This window comes from Cryptomeria japonica, chromosome 3 (assembly GCF_030272615.1).
Source record: "Cryptomeria japonica chromosome 3, Sugi_1.0, whole genome shotgun sequence".
NCBI classification, from domain to species: domain Eukaryota; kingdom Viridiplantae; phylum Streptophyta; class Pinopsida; order Cupressales; family Cupressaceae; genus Cryptomeria; species Cryptomeria japonica.
In genome coordinates, this window is record NC_081407.1 from 947,496,097 (window position 1) to 947,523,345 (window position 27,249).

Genomic DNA, 27,249 nt, shown 5'->3' on the forward strand with positions numbered 1-27,249 from the left:
GTTAAACAAAACAGTTTGTCTCTTGGTGATCCAATAAATTTGGAAATGTTTTACATGATTCTTTTCTTGCTGGCAGGTTGTGTCAAGATATTGTTCAGGTTAAAGCACCTCTTGCAGAACTTGTTTTTCCACATGTCCTTGGTAATTTAGCTGGGAGAAGTGATATGAGCACCCATGTTTGCAAGCTGGTTTCTACTCAGGTTTGTAGAACAATCTTGCGATTTTGGATTATGTTTATCTCCACTGGATCATCACCAACTTATAGTTCATTGCCTTTTCTTGTAGGATATAACTGCATGGGCTACTGTATGGTCTTATGTATTGCACACATCTCTATCTACATCTTGATAGGATGTTTCGATGTGTTCTGAATTCTAAAATCTATGTTAGGTTAATAATATTTGCTAAGGGCTCGGTGTTACATCGTTAAAAAAAATTTAAATCCATATATCAGTTTGTATTTAGGTTTGGTAGGTTGATCCAGGTGATTGATATTATCCTTAGTTGTTTTCATGGGCTACTATCTAAGGGAAGAAATACATCAACTAGGGTTTGATTGTGTGTTGTGGAATAATGTTTTATATGTATAAAATACATACAACAGGGCATTTCTATCAATGCCAATGTTTTCGAATCTCTCTTCCACTACACAGTTTTTCGTTCTAGAAGCATTCTCGTGGATCATCCTTCCCGAAGTAACCTTCTTTATGTAGAGGCTTCATTGCCCTTTCCATAGTAAAAATGAGTATGCAACAAATATAGTTGCGGCATACTATAGCTATTGATAGTATCGTTGTATTCAATTCTAGCAATTGTGACATTGAGATCCTACATTGCACGAGTAGATGTACCACAGTTTTCTAATCTTGTTGGCACCCCGATATCAATATAACTTGTGGATGTTTAAACAACACCTAATAAAATATCCACAAAAAATTAACCATCATCTGAATGTTTGTAATGACCCCACGTTTTCACTTAGAGTGATTTTGTCAAAGGGTTGGCTTGTTCTGATTATATAGTTCTCATAGAGGTATGGCATTTGTTTTGATAGGTTTGAATGATAAGTTCATTGCATGATTGCTCAAGTTATAACCCAACAAGTGACGAATATGAACATAAATAACAGTTTTCTTTCTTTCAGAACCTGCTACAGATTTGATCTTACAATAATGCTGCTATTAACTTCAGAATATACTGAGGTAGAAAGACACAATCTAACGTGAGTTAATGTCCCTGCAAGGCTTCCATTGTGGAATAACGTTTCAGCACTGTATATTGGCATTAATCATCAGATATGCATAGCAGAACAGGGACAGAAAATACAGATCTGGAATTTCAGTCACCTGTACAGATTTCATCCACAATCAGTCCTCAATATTGTTTAAATTTCTTTCCCATGTCCAGCACAATGAAGAGAAGGTCTGAGACAAGAGTTGGATGGCTACAGAAGATGCTTAACTCTGCCCAAAGCCCATGCCAAACAGAAGAAATAACACTTTCACTCCTTGAAATCAGATCTACAATAAAATAGCAGTCTCACATTCAGCTGAAACTCAAACCATTGGAGAAAATGGCACAAAGGTAGTGTTCCATGCTATAGAATGAGACACTAATATAGAAACCCTACGCTTATGATAAAAGCTCAAGCTGTGTAAGGGATCCTATGCCAAGATTTTTGCAGCTCACACGTTGAAAAGGGTTCACGCCAAGAGGAGGAATGGTTCACACCATAATCATAGAGTTGGCCAAACAACCAATATGTCTGCAATCTCTGAATGTCCCTTAAATCCGATTCCAGCACTTAAGCTAGGGGAATAAACTCACGCCTTGATTAATTCTCAAAACCATAATTATCTTCCTTGTATAGGCATCCACATTTAATAATCTATATCCCTGCAAATTTATCTCTTAAAGAGACTTGACAAATTTGATGAATTCAACTGGAAACGCATTGTGAGTTATATCTCCAACAAACTGGCTAGGGTAGAATTGTTGCACCACTGAGTCCAATTGCTAAATCTGAGTCTCTGCCAAACACCAGCTAGGGTGGAATCTTTCACCACTGAAATTGATCTTCCCAAGAGGATCTTCGTTCTCCAGAGGCTAAGATGGACCAAGTCCAAACTCTAGAACCACAAGGGTCTTAATCAAAGAAATAGAATAAAGTCAACATGTAGATGAGCTCACAACTCCCCTTTTTATAAGATTTTTTGGGAACTTTCCAAAAACTCCTTATTAAAATCACTTTATTAAGTATTTAAACTCCAAAAAGTGATTTATTTTAGTTTTAAAACATTTCCAGCATTGAAAGTCACTATTTAGCGTCTCATCATTTAAATATTTTTGTTCTCTTTCCCATGGTCTATAATACTGAGGTGCTGTAGTTGGCACAAAATGCCTAATGTTATGTTTGACAATATTGGTTATCCGACAATGTATTAATTGTTCAAATCAAGTTTGTTGTCACTCTCAGGTAGTTAATGTGTCAGTTGGTTGACAGTTGTATTCCTCTTGGCAACCGTCGGGACCTTTAAATATGTTGTGTACCGCCAAGGAAGGTATGCATTGTCATCTTTATTGTTACTTCTTGTATTTAATTTATCGGATATAGCAGTAAATAGGTGCCCAATACATTATTTTAATTAAAATAGCAACCTTACTAAAATTAAATTAATATAGCTCGATAATACACCCAATTAGCGATAATGGTCAAGAGGCCTTGGAATTGAAAACTGATTTTGTAGGAGTGATCCCAATGATGAACAATGATAAATGGACCTGATTGGGCTTACTAAAAATAGACACTCCCTCCAAGAATCTTGGGGACCAAACCAAAAGCCAAAAATAACATCAAAAACTATCATACAACTCCACTAAACCATTTGAGCTCATTAGTAACATAAAATTATTCTTTGGTTAAGTTGACGCAAACCTAGAAAGTCAACGCCAACTACACTACAAGAGAACCCAATAATGGGGATATTACAATGTTACATGCATAAAATAAACAAAAATAACAAAACACTATTAATAATTGATAAGCCAAAGTATCAATTGATTCATGACCTATGATATGTGCTATGTATGTTTTTATTAGCTATTCAAAGTAAGTAAAATATTAGTGGTGATAGATGGATTCAAGAATTACATGAACTAATCATAATATAGCTTTCAATCAAGCACATTCAAATGAACAAATGATTCATTTGAATTAGATGCAATAGGAATAGTGGAAACTTAGCTAGTTGTGTGTGTTTACTTTTGTAAGATTGTCATTTTATGGTCATTCCAACATCTTTGGAAGCTCCAAATTTCTTGTAGAGCACTTGTTTTTTTGGGAATGGTGTTCTAATTGTGTCTGTGAGTTGTGTTGGTTGAAAAATTTTTACACCTAGGGGATGTGCAAAATTGTGGTTTCAGCCACAATGTGGGAGTATGATACCCTCCTAATTTAGGGAAGGCTCCCCCTATCTACAAACTAAACTAATCTAATATGGGTGAGACAACAGTCTTTCTTCTTCTTTCAAGAAAAACTATACTCTTTTCTCTTCACAAAAAGACAATAGCAATTTGAAATAAATAACAACAAATACAGAAATGAGACATTTTTTGTAGGATTTTTAGAACATAGATGGAAACAAAGTTTCCATGAACGCACAAAGACCTTCGTCACTTCCCCGAGACGAGAAAACAGAAATGAAAGCACAAAGTCTTCAACACTTCTACTGTCCTATCAACCTTTGTAGATGATTTTCTGGTAACTAAGCACAATATGTAGTAGCTCAAAGTCTAACCATATGATGCACCTCTTATGCACAAACATAGAAAATAAAAACAGCACAAAGTCTGCAAGTTACCCCTTTGCTTGAGCGTCCTACAATAGTTTCAGACGTGACAAGCAGCTCAAAGTCTGCAGTATCAAATCTTAAAACCAATCTAAAAATCCAAACACAATAAGCAACTCAAAGTCTGCAAGATTGAGCTTGAATCCCTCTTGTATAATGCCTCAAAACTCACAATCAATCTCTAGAAAATGTTGTCACATAACACCTTGAATCAACACAAAGTTTGAAAGCAATTTGCCTCTTTTATTGAAAGCAATCTGATTTATATCCAAGCTCAAAGTCTTAGAGTGCACATACAAACTGCCAAAATTTTGTTGCATTGCCAAAAAATAAAAATTACAATAGACCCCCTCAAGTATTTATAGGAGAGGAGGCTTGAGAAAAAGGTGGAAGGATCTCAACTAACTTGAGAAATTCTCTCAACCACCATGACTTATTCCAACTACAGCCCTAATATAACTCAACTTGTAGTTGCTTTACATGTAATTACAAAAGTGCAAGTGATGAGTTAACTTGCAATTACAAAGTTTTTTCTTTTTTACATGTAACTTGTCAAAACAAATTTACAAATGCATAATTGAAATTAGTTTGTGTCGGAAGACACGGCTCTAACTATATCATCCTTTGTCTGTGACGATCTTCATGCTGCTACAAGATGTTAGAACTTGAAGTATTTTGGATCAGTGAAGACCATAGATGAAAAACTCGGCGAGCAATTCAAAAACTCGCGAGTAATCGCGATCCATAATCCCGTGTGAGTTAATCGCGGAAATACTCGGGGCGATTTTTTTATATACTCGCCGCGATTTTTTTGGCAAATAATCGCCGTTAATGGCCAAAACCCGCCCGAAACGCGGCACAAAATGCGAGAAAAACGCGACTTAAGTCGCAGGCAAAAAAAAAACCGAAGTCTTTATTCCATTTCGCGGCTCGCGCGACTCCGGAAGGCAAAAAACGCCACGCGATTTGCATAGGGTTTGCATTTGCACGCACGACCAGGTATCTTTTTGTATTGTTTCATTTCGAATACACAGTCATTTGAAATGACTGTGTATTACACAGTCAAAATGACTGTATTGTTTGCATTTGCACGCACGACCAGGTATCTTTTTGTATTGTTTTATTTCGAATACACAGTCATTTTGACTGTGTAATACACAGTCATTTGAAATGACTGTGTATTACACAGTCAAAATGACTGTATTGTTTGCATTTGCACGCACGACCAGGTATCTTTTTGTATTGTTTTATTTCGAATACACAGTCATTTTGACTGTGTAATACACAGTCATTTGAAATGACTGTGTATTACACAGTCAAAATGACTGTATTGTTTGCATTTGCACGCACAACCAGGTATCTTTTTGTATTGTTTTATTTCGAATGACTAAGACTGTGTAATACACAGTCATTTGAAAATGACTGTGTATTACACAGTCTTAGTCATTTCAAATGACTGTGTATTACACAGTCACAGTCATTTCAAATGACTGTGTAATACACAATCATTAGTAATTAGTAATTACAATTTACAGTCATTTCAAATGACTGTGTATTACACAGTCATCAGTCATTTGAAATGACTGTGTAATACACAGTCATTTGAAAATGACTGTGTATTACACAGTCACAATCATTTCAAATGACTGTGTAATACACAGTCATTTCAAATTTTCAAATGACTGTGTATTACACAGTCATCATTACACAATCACAGTCATTTCAATTTTCAAATGACTGTGTAATACACAGTCATTTCAAATTTTCAAATGACTGTGTATTACACAGTCATCATTACACAGTCACAGTCATTTCAAATGACTGTGTATTACACAGTCACAGTCATTTCAATTTTCAAATGACTGTGTAATACACAGTCATTTCAAATTTTCAAATGACTGTGTATTACACAGTCATCATTACACAGTCACAGTCATTTCAAATGACTGTGTATTACACAGTCATCATTACACAGTCACAGTCATTTCAAATGACTGTGTAATACACATTCATTTTCAAATGACTCTTATACATATGTTGCACTTGGTTTTTGGTTTATGCTATGATACTTGCATTTGTTGCTATGTATTACCAAAAAAATTTGATTTATATATCATGGAAATCATATATGTTATACAAATTTGGTGTAAATGTGTGTTTTTGAATTATATATAAAAAAAAAATGTATTTTCAAATGTTCGATAAAGTTGCCGAGTTTTGCCGATTTTTTTGCCGAGTTTTGGCGAGTCCCGAGTTTTTAAAATTTTTTGGCCTTGCCGAGTTATTGCAAAATCCGAGTTTTTCATCTATGGTGAAGACATCTTGAATTGGAACAAGAACTTGCACCCTTGATAGTCTTTACGTCTTTCGCCAACGAACTTCAATCTTATTTTCTTGCTTGGGGTAGTACCATTCATTCAAGAGGGAAAGGGCTGCCTTCCTCTTTTCATGTCATGACCATCTCTGTCTTGAAAGCATTCTATAATTTGCATCCATGAATTGTTGTTGTATCTCTTCTTTGTATCATCCTCCAATCTTGAAATCTGTTTGCAAATTAAGGCCCATGCCTTAATTTATTGATTTGGTAGGTCGTGTGTGCAAACAAGACTGACATGGGTAGGGATAAAGTGATTCAAAGATGGGCTCACAAGTGAATTTCGGGTTTTGAGAACTGCATTACAGGTGTGGTAAAACAAGAGCATTGACTTGCAAATATGGAGAACAAAAATGTAACTTCATATGTGTAATGGGAAAATACAAGTTTGCACTTGTAATTGGACTCTAGAGACTCATTTTCAAGTGTTTTTAAGTGCATTTTGGACCAATTTCGGGTTTTGGAAGGCTGACTGCAAGTAAAGACAATTGCAATCGGGTTTTGACATGAGGGGAAAATGGAAAGAATGATACCAACCTGTAATGCCAAACTTGGAAAATGGGAAAAACTCTTGTTTGCAATCAGATTTGTAAGACCCGAAATCAAATGAATGAATCTCATGGCAATTCTTCAACATTTGTAAATTTTGTAAAAACAAGATTAACTCTTTTTACCTAAGGGGGGGAAATCTTGCACATTTACAACTTGCATTCAAAGAACTTATCCATTTGGGAAGATCACTTAGAAACCCGAATTTTTGCTTGGTCAAATGCCCTAGACCAAAACAAATGAGCTTCGGAAGAACTAAAATGCTCCATAAATAGACATGTTGAAAACCCTTGGCAGCCAAAACAAACTCGGATTCAAACTTCTTGCACCAAAAACGGCATGAAAGGAGGTAGAAAAACACCTTCAATCATATTGCAAATCCACGTTGGGGATGAAGGAGGAGAAACGCCTAGCAATGGAGGATCAAAATGCAACAACTCGTGTTTGAAAAACGTACATAATGGGGTAAAAACGTGGCTCCAAATCAGTAAAAATGTCTCCCAAATAGCAAGGAAACGTGGCCCATAAGCCAGCAAATGTGGAACAAAGTGTCCCACCTCCTTCATTCAATGCATTCCTCCATGAAAATCGGATTCAAGCCATGAAAAATGGGTTTTTTTTGGGAGCAAAAATGCATTTCGGGTTCTTGAGCTGCAAATACAAGTAGCAAAATGCACTTGGAAGTTGTAATCGGGTTTTAGAAACCCCTCTACAAGTTTTAAATATTTCACTTTTTTCACTCTCGAGGCAAATTCGGGTTTTAGGGAAGAAATGACAAAAAGAAAGAGCAAAACAACTTGTAATAGGGAAATAAAATCCCCATTACAAGTTTAAAAACAACAAAACATAAAGGAACAAAAAGACTTGTAATAGGGAAATGAAAACCCTATTACAAGTAAAAAGAACATTAAAACTTGTAATAGAGAAAAATAATACCTACCACAAGTTAAAATCACTTAGGTAGGAACTTTTATAAGAAATTACAAGTTCTTTTTAAACTTATAATTTTAAATTCACTTGTAATTTGTCCAAAAAGTTCCTACAATGACTTAAAAGACATAGAAAGCAAGGGGGAAATAAAAAGTAAGTTACAAGTGACAAGTTTTAAATAAGTGCACTTGTAATTGTTTTAAAATTTCCCTACAACACTAAAACAAGAGAAAATAAAAACTTGCAATCAAAGGAAAATTTCCCACCTGCAGTCAGGAAGAAAAAACTCGAAATTGAGGGAAAGACATAGCAAACGAACTTGAAACGCGATGAAATTTGAAATGCAGATCAAGGATGGACCAAAGATCAGTCCAGTTTAACTAGAAGCGAAAATTTTTGTCTCGGGAAGCGTGCCTTAAGAGAAATCTTCAACCTGCAGTTACTGCTCTGAAACCCGAAATTGCACAAAAGGCTAGGAAAAAGAAGACCAAAACTCACCAAAATTTGGACAATGATGGCAAAGACAGCCCCTAATGATTTGACACTAACAAATGTGAGTTTTGCACCTCGTAAAACGTGCACTGGAGACAAAAATGATACATTTTGAGCAAAATCTTTGTAAGGATTGTCACATTTTTGAAAATTCAAAAATGAGGACAACAAGCTGAAGAGATCAGAATGAGCCCAAAGATATTTTTTGGGATGCAACTTCATCACACTAGGAGCTCTTCACACTTCTTGGAGAGGATTACTATTTTTGGCAAGTATCACTTTTTATTAAGTTTGACATCTTGAAAATTTGTGGTTATTTTTGCATGGTTAGAAATTCTATCTCGATTATTTTAATGTTTTTGCAACTGCGAAGTTATGTGGAAACATAATTAAAAGTTTAATTATAAAGTAATTTTATGGTTGAAAAGATTAAATAATATAAAGTCACTTTGTAAGGAGCTAAACGGCTTATTATTTTACATTGTTTTTAGATACATCTTCTAGAAAGTTCCATAGTGAGTTATACAAGGAAGTTGAGGAGACTCATTTCATTCATTTTGGTTATTGGTTATTTTGTTGAAATCCCATTTGTGGAGGTTGAGTAGCTTTGTTCAGCAACTACCTTACAATGAAAACCCTAAGTCAAAGATTGGTTTCGGGAGTGAAAGATCTTCCGTAGCGAATATGACATGGTTTATTCAGGTTCATGGTTGGTTCTCAAAGGATACAATGTTAGATTTCTAGTTTCATTATTTGTAGGGGCTGAATAACGAAGTTTGAAGATTTGTGAAAGCAAAGAAATATCATTTCAGATTTGCATGGTCTCCATTTTACAAATTTGTTGAAAATTTGCAAGCAAATAACAAAATTTCCAAGTTAATTATTTTTTAGGTTGGCCATTGTCTTATATGTATTTCTTTAATTCCATCACCACATTTTGGAGTTTCTGAGAATAATTGGAAAGCAGATTGGTTGATTCTTGTAAGGACATTTGACAAGGTTCTAAACTAAGCCTCTGTTGATTGAATGTCTGTTGCACTTGTGAGTGTGGGTTTTGCTAGCTATCGGTAGATTTGGAGGAATCTGTCCCTGTTTAAAGGTTTGTTTCTGCCACCCAGTTTATGGGAATATTTTAAGTTTGTATGCTCTAGACAGGTTGCCACTTTAAGAGGAAATTGCATCTCTTTTGGCCACATGGAAGCTAGCTGGAGGTAAAGTAAAAAGAGAAAATACAAGCAATCATTGCAGGGGTAACATGGGAGTCAAAAGGTGTGAGACAGTGAAATGAGGACTGCGTCTCTCTCCATCATCAGCTCACAAGGCAAAAAGGGCATCACACATTTGATTCGTTGAATATGGAAATCCTATTGAACCACAAAAAGGAAATCTCCTATGGAGTTGGAATATTCAAAAGATGCTGTGGAGATTAGAATAGGGGTGTGGGGGTTAGGATTGCTAGCTGTCAGTTCATAACAGCATTCTTATCTATTCACTCAATACTTTGAAGAAGTTTAGAAAGCATAAAGTAGACAGCTTCATTATATGGATAGAGTTTCGGCGCTATTGGGTCTCTTTAGTCTGCTCACTAAGAAAAAAGGTACTTGTTCGAGAGTCCTACAGTTAGGACTCTGGTCACAGCTGTTTGAATGAAGGTATATAATCATATAGGCTTGTAAGGTAGGCTTATAAATTATAAAGTAAGTATTAAGTAGGATAAAATTTTGAGCAGCCTTTAAGTAATAGCCAACTGCTCCATACAAACCTTGTGCATGGTCAGATGTATAAGTGTCAGGTAACCAGGAAATTCTATGATATTCTTTGGGCCTGCAAGTCACTCTAGTTGGAAAACGTTAGACCTTGTTGTTAACTCTAATTTGTGTACAAGAATCTCTATTATTTGATAATCATTTGAATGGAAATTAATTGCAGCAATTATATGTTAAGATTGTTACATTGCATATTTGTGTTTATGATTGCTGTCATTATTATTTTTGGCATTAAAATTGCATAAAAAATTTGTCAAACATATGCATATCACTCTTGAAATTTCCAGAGAAAATTAAAAATCGTTAGCACAAATGTGAAAATACCCGTCAGGGTCCTTAGAGTGGTATTATAGCCACGTTTTTTGCCAGCCCATCAGGGAGCCAACATGTGTTGTTGAATTCAATGGCAGGACAAAGTATCAGTGTTTGTTTGTTAGACTTTGGTGGCTCCATAATAGTTACAACAGATTGTAGGTCAGGGTTCAGTGGCTATAGAAAGACGAAGCCATTCCAAGAATCCATGAATGATCTATTGCACCTATTTGGAAAATATCAGGACTTAACAATATTGATAAGGGGAAAGAATAAATGTGATTATGAGTGTGAGGCTACTAAAATTCTTGATCAGTATCAAGAACTAGCTAATGAGTTCAAAGACCAAGTTTCATTTGATGAAGTTTTGAAGTTATCTGAAATAGAGCATCCAAGCAAAAAGAGCTTTTATGACTACATAAAAAGGTTAAGAATTAATGTTGGTGTTGGTCTTTTAGGTATGACAACAAAAGAAGATAAGCACCCAACAAAATCAAATTTGCATATGACAAACATGTTGCAATGCAAAGTACATATGAAATGAAATTAAATAATGCACAATAGGAGGGTGTTTTATTGAAAATGATTATGAAAGTGAATTTTTAGGTGCATATACAAGTGAAGGGGAATACAAGAGTGTTCTTGAAAGTGCTGAGTTTGAATTGGACGTTTGAATATTTTTGATGATTCATTGCTAGATTATAGTGTTGTCATGCCTTCTATTCAAGGAAATTGCAATGCAACAATTAGAGAGGTAGCTGATTTTAAAGGTGATATAGTTCCTACTTCCTATAAATGAAGATCATTCAAAAATTTCATTGTGTGGCAAGCCAAGTTACTTTGCTGATATAAATCAATGGCCTAGACAATTGCAAGAGTAGATGGATTAGTTTTTGATCATAAAAGAGAAAGTGGTAAAAGTTTTGACAAGATTTGATAGCACACAAAAATTCATTGAAGACCTTATTTGGAAAGTCTAAATTGAGGAGAGGCAAATAGGTATTGGAGGAGAAGCCACTCTTGCAAATTTGGAAAAATTGAAAGATGTATTGGAAATGATGAAATCAGATTACTTACAATTTATCATAGACAGGGATCATGCTATCAAGTTTCTAATATGCTCGCTACTTATTTTTTGTTTTTTCTGAGGCAATGTTTTGCTTCTGCCAATAAGGAAAACTAACAATTGTAACATTTGTAGTACTAACTGCTATTATAAAGTTACCCAATGACATATATGCTCAACACATCAAATAGAACAATTTTCTTCAATACCTAGAAGGACTAATCACATTATTTTCATTCAACTTGTTGGTTGAAAATTTTGTACACCTGGCAAGGCATGCAAATTATGGTTTCAGCCATAGCGTGTGATTTTAAAACTCTCCTAATTCTAAGGGAAGTTTCCCCCTTCCCTACTACAAATTAACTATAACCTGTAAATACTAATTTAATTAAGGTGGGACAACATCCTTCTCTTTTTTTATAGAAAAGATGATATTCTTTTCTCTTTTTCAAAAAATAAATTGCAACTAGAGTAACAAATTAAAAAACTTAAGAAATTTCAATAATTACAAAGATGCTTATACAAAAGGAAGCCGAGTTTCCATGAAAGCACAAAGTCTTCCATCGCTTCCCTTGGACGGGAATGTAGAAACAAAAGCTCAAAGTCTTCCCTCTTCTACTATCCTATCAACCTTCCAAAATGATTAGTATGAGAACAATATACAACATAAAACAGCTCAAAGTCTGTCAATATGATGCACCTCTAGACTGCTATTGAATAAGAACAAATCCAAGCACAAAGTCTTGTAGTCACTTCCTATCTTGACACTCAACTATGCTAATTTAACCCTCAATATTTGCAACACAAAGTCTGCAAGAAAATCAGATTAAAGCTCTTTCCAACAACCTTACTATCATCTCAAACAAATGTAGAAAAATATATCACTGTGACATAAGAACACAATGAATATATGAACAAAGTATCAACACAAAGTCTGAAAACTTAAAGTTTCTCCTTATATTGCTTGAGAGTCAAATTTACAAGTATAAAACACACAGTTTTTATCGCTGTAAATTTCTGCAAAATTTTCTTGCTTGCCAAAAAGATTCTTATAACATAGACTCATAGAGCATCCTCCAATATATAGGAGAGGGACTAAGAGAAAAAATTGGGAGAAGTCCAACTAACTAAGACTTATTCCACAACTAACTAGGACTGTGAAGTATTCAAGATCGGTGAAGGTATTTGTCTAGGAACAACAACTTGCATTGACCATGAATGGTAATGATAGCGACCTTATGAAGATCAACCACTAAACTTGAAGATAATGAACATTTTTTATTGGTCACTGTGATAGGGAAAGTCACTGCTTTTTACCACCTAGTGCTGCTACAATGCATTGTAACAATGCATTCCTCTACTGCATTACTCTTTCATTTGCGAAGTTGTCTCTTACCATGGCATTGACTGTCTGCCACATACTGGTAAACGATTAAATGCAGAAAGTAAATGCACAGAACATAATGGAAATATATTAAAGAACCAGTTTTTGTATTAATTCAACAGTCCATGTACATCAAGTGCTTATAACATCACACCCAGATACGACTATGATGATGCCACTACGAAGGGAAGGTATGCAATATATAATACCCGAAGGGGTGCGACCAACCGTCGCGTCCAACTGCCCTTCGGGACGACTAACTGATTGCCGTAACTCATAATTACTGACGACAACATAACATAATACAACAACATGACATAATGATTATTCTCGACAACATCATCCCCCCCAAGAAAAGAAGTCGTCTCCGGACGACTTAATACAAAATAGAGATGATGTTCATACATTAAACAAAATCAAGGTATAGAACTGTGGGAACTGCTGACGCCAGTCGAGCCCGGAACTTATACACCTGCTGCGTCCTCGCCTGAAAACCCTTTTCTGCTACCATCTTTGTGTTTTTTATTGACATCACAGTCCTCGTGTGCCTAAACGAAACTTGTCTGTAGAACACGCTGTTCAGTTTCAGCCTCCACCTAACTGCTACTCAAATGATACCGTCTCTCTAGCCAATTTGTCCTCGATAGCCACCCGCATTGCCCTCTCGACATCCAACTCTTGGGTACGCTGAGCTAAGTCTCACACTAAAACTGCCTCCAACTTGGTGAACAGCTCCTCCCGAGCCCTCTGTGCATCCACCAGGGCAACCTCACGTCCAGCCGAGACATTCTCCGAGTTCCTCAAAGCGTACCATTCATGCCTGGAAGTGGAGCATACCATTCATGCCTAGAAGTGGCCACAACCTTCTGGCACAAAGGCTAGGAGATGCCTCAAATCCTCCATCACACTCCCCAAAGGCTGATAACTGAACTGAATAACTCCCTGGTGCCGTACAACTTCGCGTTCGTGCAATGCCTTCCTTCAAACTCTGTTTGTTCACAACCTCCAAATCCGTCTCCCTCTACGGCTTATGGCTTCCCCGCCAATGCTTAGCTTCAGGCTTCTTTCTCACAATACAGAACAACCCTAACACTTACCGTGACTTCTCTAATGCCTTCGCCCAACTCAAAAAGTGTATTGTAGCTCAAAAATAAACTGGGGGCAGTGCCCCCAGCAGGGTTCGGGGGCAGAACCACATGGAAGTCCATGGCACACATCATTTTTGTGATATTTTAAGAGGCCAAAAACCTTCTTCTCCACTCTAATTTTCCAGTGTCCTGGCTCCAGACTCCATCGAATGATTTTTCGATTCAGTCATCGTTTTTTTTTTTGTTTCACGTGCCATCACCACCGTTTATCCTTGCCGCACTATGGTATTTTTCCTTTCACGCTCTTTTAAACTATTGTCGCCGTCGTCGTGCTCCTTCAGGCGTCCCGAGCCTGTACAGAGGTTATTTGGATGGTGGAGTGGTCTGTCGTACGGTGGAGTGAACCCATACGGTGGTTGAGTCATACGGCGACTGGGGTCACCCGAAGGCTTGGTGTCGTACAGTGATTGGTCTCCCGTACGGTTGCTGGGAAGGTCGCACGGTGGATGTTGTTCGGCCGTACAGGCCCATCGTGTCTGTACACCATCCGCTCCTTCCTTTCCCAAGTATGTCCAGGCAACGGCGCCAAATGTTTGCCACATACGGGTAAACGATTAAATGCAGAAAGTAAATGCACTGAACATAATGGAAATATATTAAAGAACCAGTTTCTGTATTAATTCAACAGTCCATGTACATCAAGTGCTTATAACATCACACCCAGATACGACTATGATGATGCCACTACGAAGGGAAGGTATGCAATATATAATACCCAAAGGGGTGCGACCAACTGTCGCGTCCAACTGCCCTTCGGGATGACTATCTGATTGCCGTAAATGATAATTACTGACAACAACATAACATAATACGACAACATGACATAATGATTATTCCCGACAACATTGACCTCCACATTTAGTAAAGGAAAGAAAATATTCCCAATGGTGAGACTAGAACTGTCTTCCTTGATTTTAGATAGGACTTGACTTAGCCACTATTTTTTGTTTCATGGTTCATGCTATTTTGATCCTCTCTGTGCATATGACAGCGTACTCTTTTCATTTTACATCATTACTGTCATCAATATGTGACAACAATGGCTTTTGCTTACTGTCCTTACATGCATTGAGACCAGAGTTTCAGGACTCGCCACCAGAGTTTCAGGACTCGCCACCAGAGTTTCAGGACTCGAGTCTTGGCGAGTTCCAAGCCAAGTGACGCTAGCCGAGTCTCAAGGATTAGAGACTCTCTAGGGACTTGCTTTAGGCGAGACTCACTAGAAACTGGTTTTTTGCCGTGTCTTGCCAAGTTTTTGCCGAGTCTTGCCGATTTTTTTGCGAAGTCCCGAGTTAGGTCAGCCTTGTCGAGTTCGAGTCTCATTTCTATGATAGAGACCCCTTGCAATTGGGTTTTAGAAACTCGATTGCAAGTGACCAAAGTGTGTCTCCTTGTAGTTGGGTCCTAAATACCCGACTGCAAGTATTGATCTTGCAAAGGAAAGATGTGGGAATGAGAGTATGTCTAGACAAAAGGCAAATTTCAGATCGTGGGAGGCAGAATGCAAGTGCAAGTGGATTGCAGTGAACTTGGAATGCGGAAATGGAAGAACGTAATTTAGGAAAAAACTTTGACACGTACACTTGCAATCGGGTCTTGAAGACCCAAATGCAACTAAGCAAGCCTGAATGATTGGCATTAGCTTTAAATTGGGATTTTGAGACTCGATTGCAAGTGAACATGATTGCAAGGGTGATGGGATAAAATGTTTGCAATCGGGTCTTAAAATTCCGATTGCAAGTGGAAGAGGTTAGCAAGGCATGGACAAACTTGCAATCGGGGTTTCAAGACCCGATTGCAAGTAAGCACATTGAAATGCTCATACAATGGTGGCTTGCAATCGGGTCTTGAAACCCCAATTGCAAGTGCAACATGCCTTTCATTTTGCTTTTATAAAACATACTTGTAATCAGGTCCTTGAAACCCAATTAAAAGTAAAGCGAAACTTTATAACAATGTGTTGACTAGTAATCGGGTTTCTAAAACCCGATTATAAGTAAGGTTCATTCTTTTGCAATGACAGCAAAAAGTTCCTACTTGCAATGTTTGACTCAAAACCCGTAATTGCACAAAAAGGAAGTAAAATGAAAACAAAAGCCAACCAAAACTTGGACAATAATGACAAACATACCCACTGATTATTTGACATTAACAAATATGAGGTGTAAACCTCATAAAATATGCCTTAGAGAAGAAAACTACAAAGTAAAAATTTGTAGGGGTTGTCTATTTTTGAAAATTCAAAAAAATGAGACAACTAGTAGCTCTGACTAGGGACTTACTTCGATCATTGGAACAATTAAAGGGAGAAGAATCTAGATTTCTAAGTGCCTTTATCATCCATTGGGTTACAGAATCAAGCAACAAAGACATAGACAAGGAGGATGATATGACTAAAAACAAGACGCAGCCTTGTGCAACCGCACTTATTGAAAAAGGAAACTAACCTAACCTAAACTAATTGGCCATGAAAACCCTCCTAAATGAAAAAATTCATGGGCTCACCAAAGTAGCTACCATTCCTCAATAGCTTGCAATGCCTTGCATGATCATAAGCAGTCACAACCATTTGAAACACGAACAATTGTACCAAAGCTTGATGCACTGCTCCTTGAAAAAGATGAACAACTTCACTTGCCTCCTCAAATAAATCACACATACTGCTGCTCCAAAGTGGATCAATGATTTTGGACTACCCTTGCTCAACCATAGATGAATACTTTATCCCTTCTTCCATTGTATCTTCATGCTTAGGAGCAAGTGTGACTTTTGACATCTTGTCGTCTTCCAACCAAGCTAGATGTCTTATAGGACATCCCCTTGAAAGGATGAAAACAAAACTCTTCTTGTTGATTCCACCTTTATCAACTGCTTCCTCAACCATAACCTCATGCTAAGTGAAATGAGTTTCCTCATGTGATTCAAGTGAAAACATGGCTGCATAGATTGTTTCATCATGCTGTTCACAAACTTCAGATTTGGGAAAATTTGAATTGTCACCAAGACTTGAGCAAAACTCCTCTATTATGCTTGTGAAAAGGTCTTCATCAAGTTCTTTGTTATCTTCATGCATGTCCATCTTTTCACATATCAAGACATAATTGTTCTCCTTCACCAGCACCTTTGAAAAAGTGGCCTTCAACCTCTCGTTGTTTAGCTTCCATGATATCTTGCTCAATAGCCCCTTGATAACGTGTTGATCAAACTTGAGAGTCGACAACTATGTTTGCTTCCTCCTCTTGGAAGAGATTAGCAAGATCACTTTGTTCAGATTCAAAGTTCCCCACTGCTACATTTGTTGGTGGTGCCTCAAGTACAAGCTTTTCTAGTGGTGAAAGAAGCTTGTTCTGATTCCTAGCTACATAACTAGGAGTAGAATTTGGATACGGCCCCCTTGGAATGTCTTTGTAAGGGGAAGAGAATACACCTTGATCTATTTGCTTTTTGAGAGCAAGTCGCTTTTTAGCCAACCTCTGCACCATGGGATTTGTTTTCTTGGTAGACAATGATTCCAAAGGAGAATTTTCCCTGGATTTATTTGGCTCTATCTTTATCTTACCTGCAAGGATAATATCATCTTCAATATCAATTGCTAGGGCTTGTGCAATTGCAAGCCTGCAAGGTCTCTCGGAACTGCCCTTCTCAACAAGAAACTCACCTCAAGCAACTGAGCGCTGATGAAGAAGCATTTCAAATTTTCAGCGGTGCGTTGAGAAACAACTGGAATTCTATTAGACAACTTGTTGAATTTAGCCACAAACTCTTGCATGGGTTCATGTGGCTCCTTTTTCATTTGAGTCAGTTGTCCTAACAATGCATGAGCATCTTTTGTAGGCTTGAACCTTTCCTCAAACTTTGTTCTAAGAGTAGCCCAATTTGTGATGGTCTCTGGCACGAGGTGATAGAACCAATCTGCAGCCACACCTTGTAGAGTTTGAATGAAAAGTCTCATTGAAACATCCTCATGTTCCACACCAAGCACACCGCATGCAATGTAAAAAGCAGCAATGTGCTCATCTAGATGTTCTCTTCCATTTCCAAAGAACTTGGGAAAGCTCTTCCTCAAACCATTAGGAAGAGCATGTAATGGTGGAGTTGGATTCAACGGACCAAAAGCATTCCCCCAAGGACCTTGGGCAGCCATTTTACATGTCCTTGGTGAAAGTTTGACAAACTACAAGAAAAGAAACTACAATGAATAGAATATCAGTATACTTCAACCAAAAGCATGAGGCCTTTGGATGCGTATCATATCCCTAGCAAAGTCACCAAAAATTGTTGGTTGAAAATTTTGTACACCTGGGAAGGCATGCAAAATTATGGTTTCAGCCACAACGTGTGAGTTAAAAACTCGCCTAATTCTAAGGGAAGGCTCCCCCTTTTCTAATTCTTCTAACTATTAAAAATTATCTATAATCTATAAACACTAATTAAAAATGAAACGCATGTGAGTCAAAAACTGTTGGTTGAAATATTTTTACACTTGGGAAGGCATGCAAAATTATAGTTTCAGCCACACGTGTGAGTTACAAGCTCTCCTAATTTTAAGGTAAGGCTCCCCCTTTTCTTTCTCTTCTAACTATTAGAAATTAACTATAACCTATATGACATTGTACTCTTTTCAATTTACATCACTATTGTCATCTTCTGTCTAAGAGGTCTTCATGTTGCTGGCATTTGAAGTTTTCAAGATTGGTGAAGGTATTTGTCCAGGAAACACCTTCCCCATTTTCTAATTCTTCTAACTATTAAAAATTAACTATAATCTATAAACACTAATTAAAAATGAAACACATGTTGCACTTCCAATCGGGGTTTCAAGATCCAATTGCAAGCCACCATGGTATGAGCATTTTGATGTGCTTACTTGCAATTGGGTCTTGAAACCCCGATTGGAAGTTTGTCCTTGCCTTGCCAACCTCTTCCACTTGCAATCGGGATTTTAAGACCTTATTGCAAGCATTTGCAATTGTGTTCATTTGCACTTGGGTCTCAAAATTCAGATTGCAAGCTAATGCCAATCATTCAAGCGTGCTTACTTGCATTTGGGTCTTCAAGACTCGATTGCAAGTGTACATGTCAAAGTTTTTTTCCTAACTTGCGTTCTTCCATGTCAGCATTCCAAGTTCGTTGCAATCCCCTTGCACTTGCATTCCACCTCCCAAGACCCAAAATTCGCCTTTTGTCTCCACATACTCTCATTCCCACGTCTTTCCTTTGCAAGATCAATACTTGTAGTCGGGTATTTAGGACCCAACTACAAGGAGACACACTTTGGTCACTTGCAATCGGGTTTCTAAAACCCAATTGGAAAGGGTCTCAATGCATGTAAGGATAGTAAGAAAAAGCCACTTCTGTCATATATTGATGACAGTAATGATGTAAAATGAAGAGTACGTTGTCATATGCATAGAGAGGATCAAAATAGCTTGAACCATGAAGCAAAAAACAGTGGCTAAGTGAAGTCCTATCTAAAATCAAGGATGACAATTCTAGTCTCACTGTTGGGAATATTTTCTTTCCTTTACTAAATGTGGAGGTCAATGCCATGATAAGAGAGAACTTGACAAATGAAGGAGTAATGTAGCAGAGGAATGCATTGTATCAGTACTAGATTGTAAAAAGCAGGGACTTTTGTTGGCAACAACAATGAAGGAAAACTGATAGAGGGGGGGGGGGGTGTGAATCAGTTTTCACCAGATTAACAAACTTAACCTCAAATACAAATCTGATTAACTGCAACAACAACAAAGATAAGCAAATTGATAGCGCAACACACAACACCAAGATTTTGACGTGGAAAACCTGGTTAAGGGAAAAACCACGTTGGGAACCTACCCACAATAAGATGATACTCTGTAGTAGTATGTGAAAATAATTACAATGGGGGATGTGTTGAAGTTATAGCTATGGTCGGATCCTTCCCTTTGTCGACATAGAAAACATGATTGTCTAATTGGCCTATCGGCCTTAGACAATCATGAACCCGTGTATACTCTGGAGAAAGCGGGTAATATACATTATGAAGCGGTTTTGTTTTTAAGTCCTTAACTAAGCATCAGTTAAGACACACACCCGTCACCCATGGCTAGACACATATCCTCATTGATATTGTCTGCCACCCCTTGATGAAGGATCACATTGCCCTTGAAGAAGCCAATCACCGTGGCGTGTATAAGAATGACGCTACCTCTTTCATTTGGTGAATTTTGGAACATACTCCAATCCTGTGGAAGATTTCCTATATGCAGTTCGTGTTTATCATTAGCAAGTTCGTTCATCATCCACAACAAATTGACTTCCATAGCAGATCGACTTTCATATATCTCAGATCGAATTAAATTATCATCAGTGAAATCTTTCCTTGGGAGAGTGAATACACTACTTGGCAGATCGTATTCTTTCTTGGTTGATCGAACACATTCTTCATAGGTTGGATACATTAATGCAGTGTGGACTGCATACACAGTTGTGCATTGTAAATTGATCTGAGCATACAGCTTCAAGGAGTGAAGCGATTCACATTAGCCTTTGTACTTGATCATTGTAAACGCATCTTGTTGTTCATATTTGATATATATAGAGAGAGATAATTTTGGGCTCGGGGGAGACGATAATTGTATATATCCTCTATGGTTGGGAGGGCAACAATGTTTGAATCATTGCTCGTGGTTAATTGAGCACACCCTATGATTACTGTGCATGGTCATCTTCTTGTGATCCTAGTGTTGTAATGAAATTCAACAGAATGCACCTACATTTAGGCTCACTGCCTAGAGCTCACTGCTCAAGATACAATAACTTGGAAGGCTACAACCCTTAGGGAAAGTTTACTACCTTACAAGGAAGTCTCACTGACTTACAAAATATTCAAACAAAAATCCGGAATGAAATGAACTGAAAGAATAGCATCTGCAAATGCCTAATGACAGTTCCGGTTAAGCACATATGTTTGATCTACAACACTCCAATCTCTGCTCAATCACAATGCCGAAGGATGTATTTGCTTGTTCGCACCTTTACCACTCTCTGATAATGCAGACACAACACCGATACAAAATTTACATGACTTTATCACCTATTTATACAATTCATCAACCTTGACTACAAGGTTGGCCAAACCCTCAACTCACAATCACATCAAACGATACAAAGATCGACCACCTGACCAATACTATGATATACATGATATAACATGGACCTAAACCAAATGCTCAAACACGCAACACCATTGGAAATCATGCCAAGATCAACCGCAACATGCTACACCACCAAGAATACCGCATAACACGAAGAATATCACTGGTTCAGCAAAATCACCAAGAACGCGCACAAGGATCAATGCGGACCACCAAAACAAATAGGACACAATTAGGAAACACCAACAAGCACGTTAGAATCATCTGTAACAGCTGTACCAACACCACTTATCGAATCTTCATCGATCAACATCTGAAACTCAAGAACACTCAAACAACAACAACTGCCACGAGGAAAGATAACTTGCGGAGCACCAAATCTCGAACCATCTGAAATTAAGATACACAAGAACATCCCAAACAATCTCCCAAAAACTCAACTCAACATATGATCACACTAGAATATACCGAAGGAAATACCAAACTCTTCAAAGTACTGATTAGAAAAACCAAACTGTAAACCGGATCATATGATATGATCAATTAATCTCCCGGATCACTGAAACCAATACAGAAAGATATAATGATACATGAAATACTCCATACATCAAACCATGATCCCAATCTGCAACCATCGAAACAATAAGTCACATGGATATGTTGACATCAATGACAACAACATATCCTAGCAGCAACAATCTCCAACAACTTTGACTAGCATAGTGGCCAATAAAGAATGTTCATTATCTTAAAGTTTAGTGGTTGATCTTCATAAGGTCGCTATCATTACCGTTCATGGTCAAATGATGCAAGTTGCTATTCCCGGACAGATACCTTTGTTGTTGGCATAAATTGTCTGTTGTTATGTTTGATAATATTTGTTATCCGACAACATATTAATTAATTGTATTGAGTGGGTTGTCAGTCTCAGGTAGTTATGTGTCGGTTGGTTGACAGTTGTGTACCTCTCGGCAACCGTTGGGTCCTTTAGATGTGTCGTGCACTGCCAAGGAAGGGGCATGGTATTGTCGGATCTATTGTAATCCTTGGCCGACCATCTTTGGTCTCTTCTCTCTAATAATTGAATGTGCGCGAATAAAGATATATTTTACTACCGTATCTAGTATGCATTGTCATGTACATTATTATTTCCTGTATTTAATTTACCAGTTGTAGCGGTAAACAACCTTCACCGATCTTGAATACTTCAAATGCCAACAACATGAAGACCTCTTAGACAGAGGATAACAATAGTGATGTAAATTGAAAAGAGTACAATGTCATATGCACAAAGAGAACTTCTCTTGAAGAATCAGTATTACCGCAAGCTGGGTACGGGAATAACGGTGGCTAGTCAGGGGCTCGCGGCAGAGGAATAGCGGGTACAAAGAGCTTCAATCAGGATAAAAAACAAAACATGAGACTTAAATTTTTTTTTCTGAAAACACGTCATAATTTTTTCTCCGTACAAATATGATCCAAATTTCTGCGAATTTCATAAACCTTTTTGAAGTCCGGCAAATTTCGAACCTGAAGGCAGAAATTCACTGAATGCGGTGACTTAGACTATGACCAAATAAATGTTTGGTCTGGCCTAACATTAGCCAAAATACCCATCTCAAGTAATGTCAAGGGTCAAGAGTCATGGCAGGTTTAAGTTTTTCAACAGAGCTCTTGTAGGTAGAAAACATAATCCATATTTTGTTCTATATTTGTAATTTCTCTTCTCACGAGCCTTTGGTCAAAAACATATAATTTGTCTAGACATTTGACCCATATTGATAGACTATGTCAATCCATCCTTCAAGACTTCTAAATGTGCAAGTAGCTGATAAAGTTACCTTTATTGATTTGTGGAGTCCAAAATCTAAGGTACAAATCCTACAGAAGCAGGTGTGAGCTACAAAGGATGAGATATAAAGTCCTATCTGTTTGTTTTCAGTTTTTATTGCAGCCTTGTCTTTGCCATCCTTAGAAACTCTTTCAGCGACAAGAATCAGAAGATGCACATCCCCTAGGCAAGTTCTTGTCCCAAAATCAGTCAGATGCTAGAAAATGAATTATGGATTTAATTACTATGAATTTATATTGATACTATTTTCTCATTAGTGACAGTTAATAATCAAATCAAAGATATGGAGGTTTGTCTGATATCTCTAAATTTAAATGGTGGAAGACGAGGATTATATTAAAGGATTACACGAAAGAAAAGCAGATAAGACCAAATGTATGTCATTATGGCTTCACACATAACCTCCCAAATATTATCTATACTCTCCAACACTTACGTAATAGAGTATTATGATTCCACAAGTGACTGACGTTAGAAATTAATTATATTTGTTCATTATGAGTGGTGTGAACCCCAGCATAAAGACACAGACAAATGCAAATATATGTCATTATTTATTAGCGTTAACATTTCTTTTTGTACTGTTTTTCATGTATTTGTCATTTTTAACGATTTTTAAACTCTTATCAAATTGCCTTGTTATATATTCTTCAAATGGGTTCAAATTATATTCCCTACTATTTTCAGTTCTTGTTTTATAATTTTATTTATATCACAGTTTAGAACTGAAACCATCATCCTCAAATATTAGGTTTCTTGTGGAATGGTTTTTTGAGTCCTTCAAATCAAAGATGAAAAACTCTTACTCGGCAATAAATCTTTTGGCCCAAAATTTATAAAAAATCGGGACTCGACAAAAAATCGAGAAAAAATCGGCAAATTTATCGAACATTTGAAAATATATAATTGCTTAAAATATTCTTAAAAAACACACATACACACTAAATATTAATTATTATTTGTAATTTCATAAAAAATAAAAATAATTAATATATTACAAACAATATTAACATTAATTCAAAGATAAATTCTATTAACCAATAAAAAATATTATAAAATTAAATGTAAATATAATTAAAATCTTAATAAAATTAAATATTAAATATAAACTAAAAAACATATTAACAAACAAAAAATAATTAATATATATTACGAACAATATTAATATTATTCAAAAATAAACTCAATATTAACATAAAAAATTATTATATAATTAAAATCTTAAATAAATTCAACTTAAAAAATAAATTTAAATAAAAGGACAAACAAAAACATATATTTTCACGACTTTGGTTTACTTTGAAAAGTTGTTGGTTTGGGTAGGAAGGTGTTGATTGAAGATACAACATTCCATCTGCTTTAAGCAATACATCACTAAGAAGACATCAGTAATTCACAAGATTTTTATTTACTTAGCCTATATATTGTGGGCATGCCCATCTGAACCAAGTATTTCAGGAGCCCTAAAACCCGATATTTTACGGATCCATTTTCTTTTAAGCATTGTCGAGAGATTGGTTTTGTTTTAGTTCTTTTAAAAAAGTTTTGGCGGTGGAAGGGTTTCATAATTTTTTCTGCAAACTCTGTCTACAAGACATTAATAAATAAATACGAACATTGCCAGTTTTCATGCTTTAAAAAAAAAAAATACGAACTCACTTTTTAGGTTCGCAGTAAATAAAACATGAAATCGCCTTATGTTTCACAATTTTTGTTTCATTTGCGTGCGATTTTATCCCGATTTTTCTGTTTAAACATCATGATTTTAACCAAAAAATCTTTCGCGATTTTTTGAAAGATTAAATCGTCTGCAAAAAAACTCCCGAGAAATCGCGATTCTGGCTATTTTTTGACGATTTTTTCATCTTTGCTTCAAATTATATCAGTGATGAGTTTAAAATTAAAATGACTCTTAAGGGGATGCATTTTTATTTTCTTGACAATGTAGCTGAAATTCATGTAATATTTAAGTAAAATTGCTTTTGTGTAGTAATGTTAAATACTTATGACTGCATTGTGACTACCATTTCATATGACTATCTAGGTTTCTTTTGACTCTCAAGTAATTGTGGTTCTTAAGTAGCTTATCTAAATTGTCATCATTCAACATTTTATAAAAATATTTTGTAGGTCAAAGAAAATATTTTTACCGAGTCAAATGAAAATTTAAGATCAATCCAAGTGGTTTTGGATGCAATGAATGAGTTTCGCCTTCGCTATGTTTTGGAGAGGGCAACGTCAACATCAGAATCTACAAAAAGGAGAGATACATCAAAGGTAGAAACATTGACATTAGCCATATAATGTTTTTTTTTATCTCTAGACTTTTCATGATATTAGAAATATTTGCGTATCGAGTATGCATAAAATGAATCTTGTCAATGTTTTATGTTTATACCATAGTAACACAAGTAATATTGATACAAATGCTTTAGGTTTTATGGATTCTTTTCTGGAGATTTATTAGTTTGCACTTATTTCAACTCTAGACTAGAGACATTGTTTCATTTGCCACAAGTAACAACAAAAATATGCATTGTATGCACCAACATTATGTTCATAAGATCTTATCACCAAAATATTTCTTACATGAAGGCTAAAACCACAGCAGCTATTGGAGAAAATATTGAAACTTGTGGACGTTTTCATTGCCGAATGTTTTGGTTCTACTCTTTTATTGGTGGTTAAAAATGGCAGCCATACTAACTATTATACTATTACAGGTGACATACAATGAAAATTCATGTAAAATTGTAACGAATAAGAAAGGTGTTCTGCCCTAAACACAACAATCTTTTCAAGTGCCCTTGCAAACATTGTATTTTGAGTTTCAACATTGTGATACAAAAACAGAAAAAATCATACTCTAAAAGTGAATTACGTCATGGAAGCATAATTACTAAATCCTGCCATTACAGGTGACATACAATGAAAATTCATGTAAAATTGTAACGAATAAGAAAGGTGTTCTGCCCTAAACACAACAATCTTTTCAAGTGCCCTTGCAAACATTGTATTTTGAGTTTCAACATTGTGATACAAAAACAGAAAAAATCATACTCTAAAAGTGAATTACGTCATGGAAGCATAATTACTAAATCCTGCCATTACAGGTGACATACAATGAAAATTCATGTAAAATTGTAACGAATAAGAAAGGTGTTCTGCCCTAAACACAACAATCTTTTCAAGTGCCCTTGCAAACATTGTATTTTGATTTTCAACATTGTGATACAAAAACAGAAAAAATCATACTCTAAAAGTGAATTACGTCATGGAAGCATAATTACTAAATCCTGCCAGACCTGGCCCATATCTTGTTGGATCTAGTTTTTTTACATGGCCAAATTAGTCTAGTCCAACCTTTGAATATTTTACTTATTCTTTTCCTCTAAATTATTATTTTTTTTTCTCCAAATTGAAGTCCCAACTTCCTTATTTATATAGGTGCATGTGTGTGTGCATAGGTATACCATATATATATATATATATATATATATATATATATGTTGCACCCAATCTGAAACTCGATTGTATCACTAGGTTATACATTTTCCGTGGTCAGTTTACTGATTAATTTTGTCTCAAATCTAAATTTGTAGTAATGTTTTATAGTCAAGTGGCAAAGTGTTGCTTTTTGGTCCAAGTTTTTCAGACATACATTTTTGTAGATTGTTCATGGTTGTTTGTGTTCCAAGATTGAAATGGGTAAGGTCTGGAGGATGGTGGTTGCAGTTTAAAGTTTTTCATGTCCCCTTTCCAAGTGTCGGACATGGGGAGATTCTTTAGCCTATTATTTTATTTCTGTGTAGGCTATTGGGCTAATGAAAGGGAAATAAATTAATAATTTAAGTTGTCCTAAAATTAACTTTATGTTATATTCCATAAAAGACAATTTAAATTTTATTATTAAAAAGTTTTGAACTGTCGTTAGGACTGTGGTCTGACTTTCTAGACACTTTTCAAAAATATTTGGAGTGAAAAAGGAGAAAAAGAAAATAATATTAAATTCTCTTAAAAGCCTGTATAAGGAGTTGAGCATTCAAAAAATTACCAATTTATGAAATCAAACCCCATTTCCACTGAGTTTGAACATATGTTTATCTTTTTGTCTACCAAGGATGGTGTTGCGCGTTTTGCACCACACCCCCGTCCTTTTGATAGGGACCCCCATTTTTGCTTGCCCGGTTGAAAGAGAGAAAGAGAGATGAGAGGCTTTTGTGGTTCAAAGCGAAAATGAAATTCTAGCCTTTTAAACCCGGGAAATATCCCGACTCTGGACAATCCGCCTTCAAATCGCCCGCAAAACCCCAAGTATGAGAGAGGGCCCTAAGGGAAATCTGAACCTTTTGTATTGCCTTCAAATCCTGTCAAAGTGTCATAGCTTCC

General features: G+C 36.2%; 1 protein-coding gene across 3 annotated transcripts in view; it reads left to right on the forward strand.

Moving 5' to 3' along the window:
* LOC131038950 (serine/threonine-protein kinase ATM) overlaps positions 1-27,249 on the forward strand; it is a 417,584-nt gene that overhangs the window by 211,576 nt on the left and 178,759 nt on the right. For all 3 annotated transcript variants that reach the window (XR_009104579.2, XM_057971562.2, XM_057971563.2), the window contains exons 45-46: positions 77-200; positions 24,991-25,137. Coding sequence is in view for 2 of the 3 variants with exons in the window: in XM_057971562.2 (XP_057827545.2) it covers positions 77-200; positions 24,991-25,137 (271 nt within the window). In the remaining variant the exon portion in view is untranslated. The remainder of the gene's footprint in view (positions 1-76; positions 201-24,990; positions 25,138-27,249) is intronic.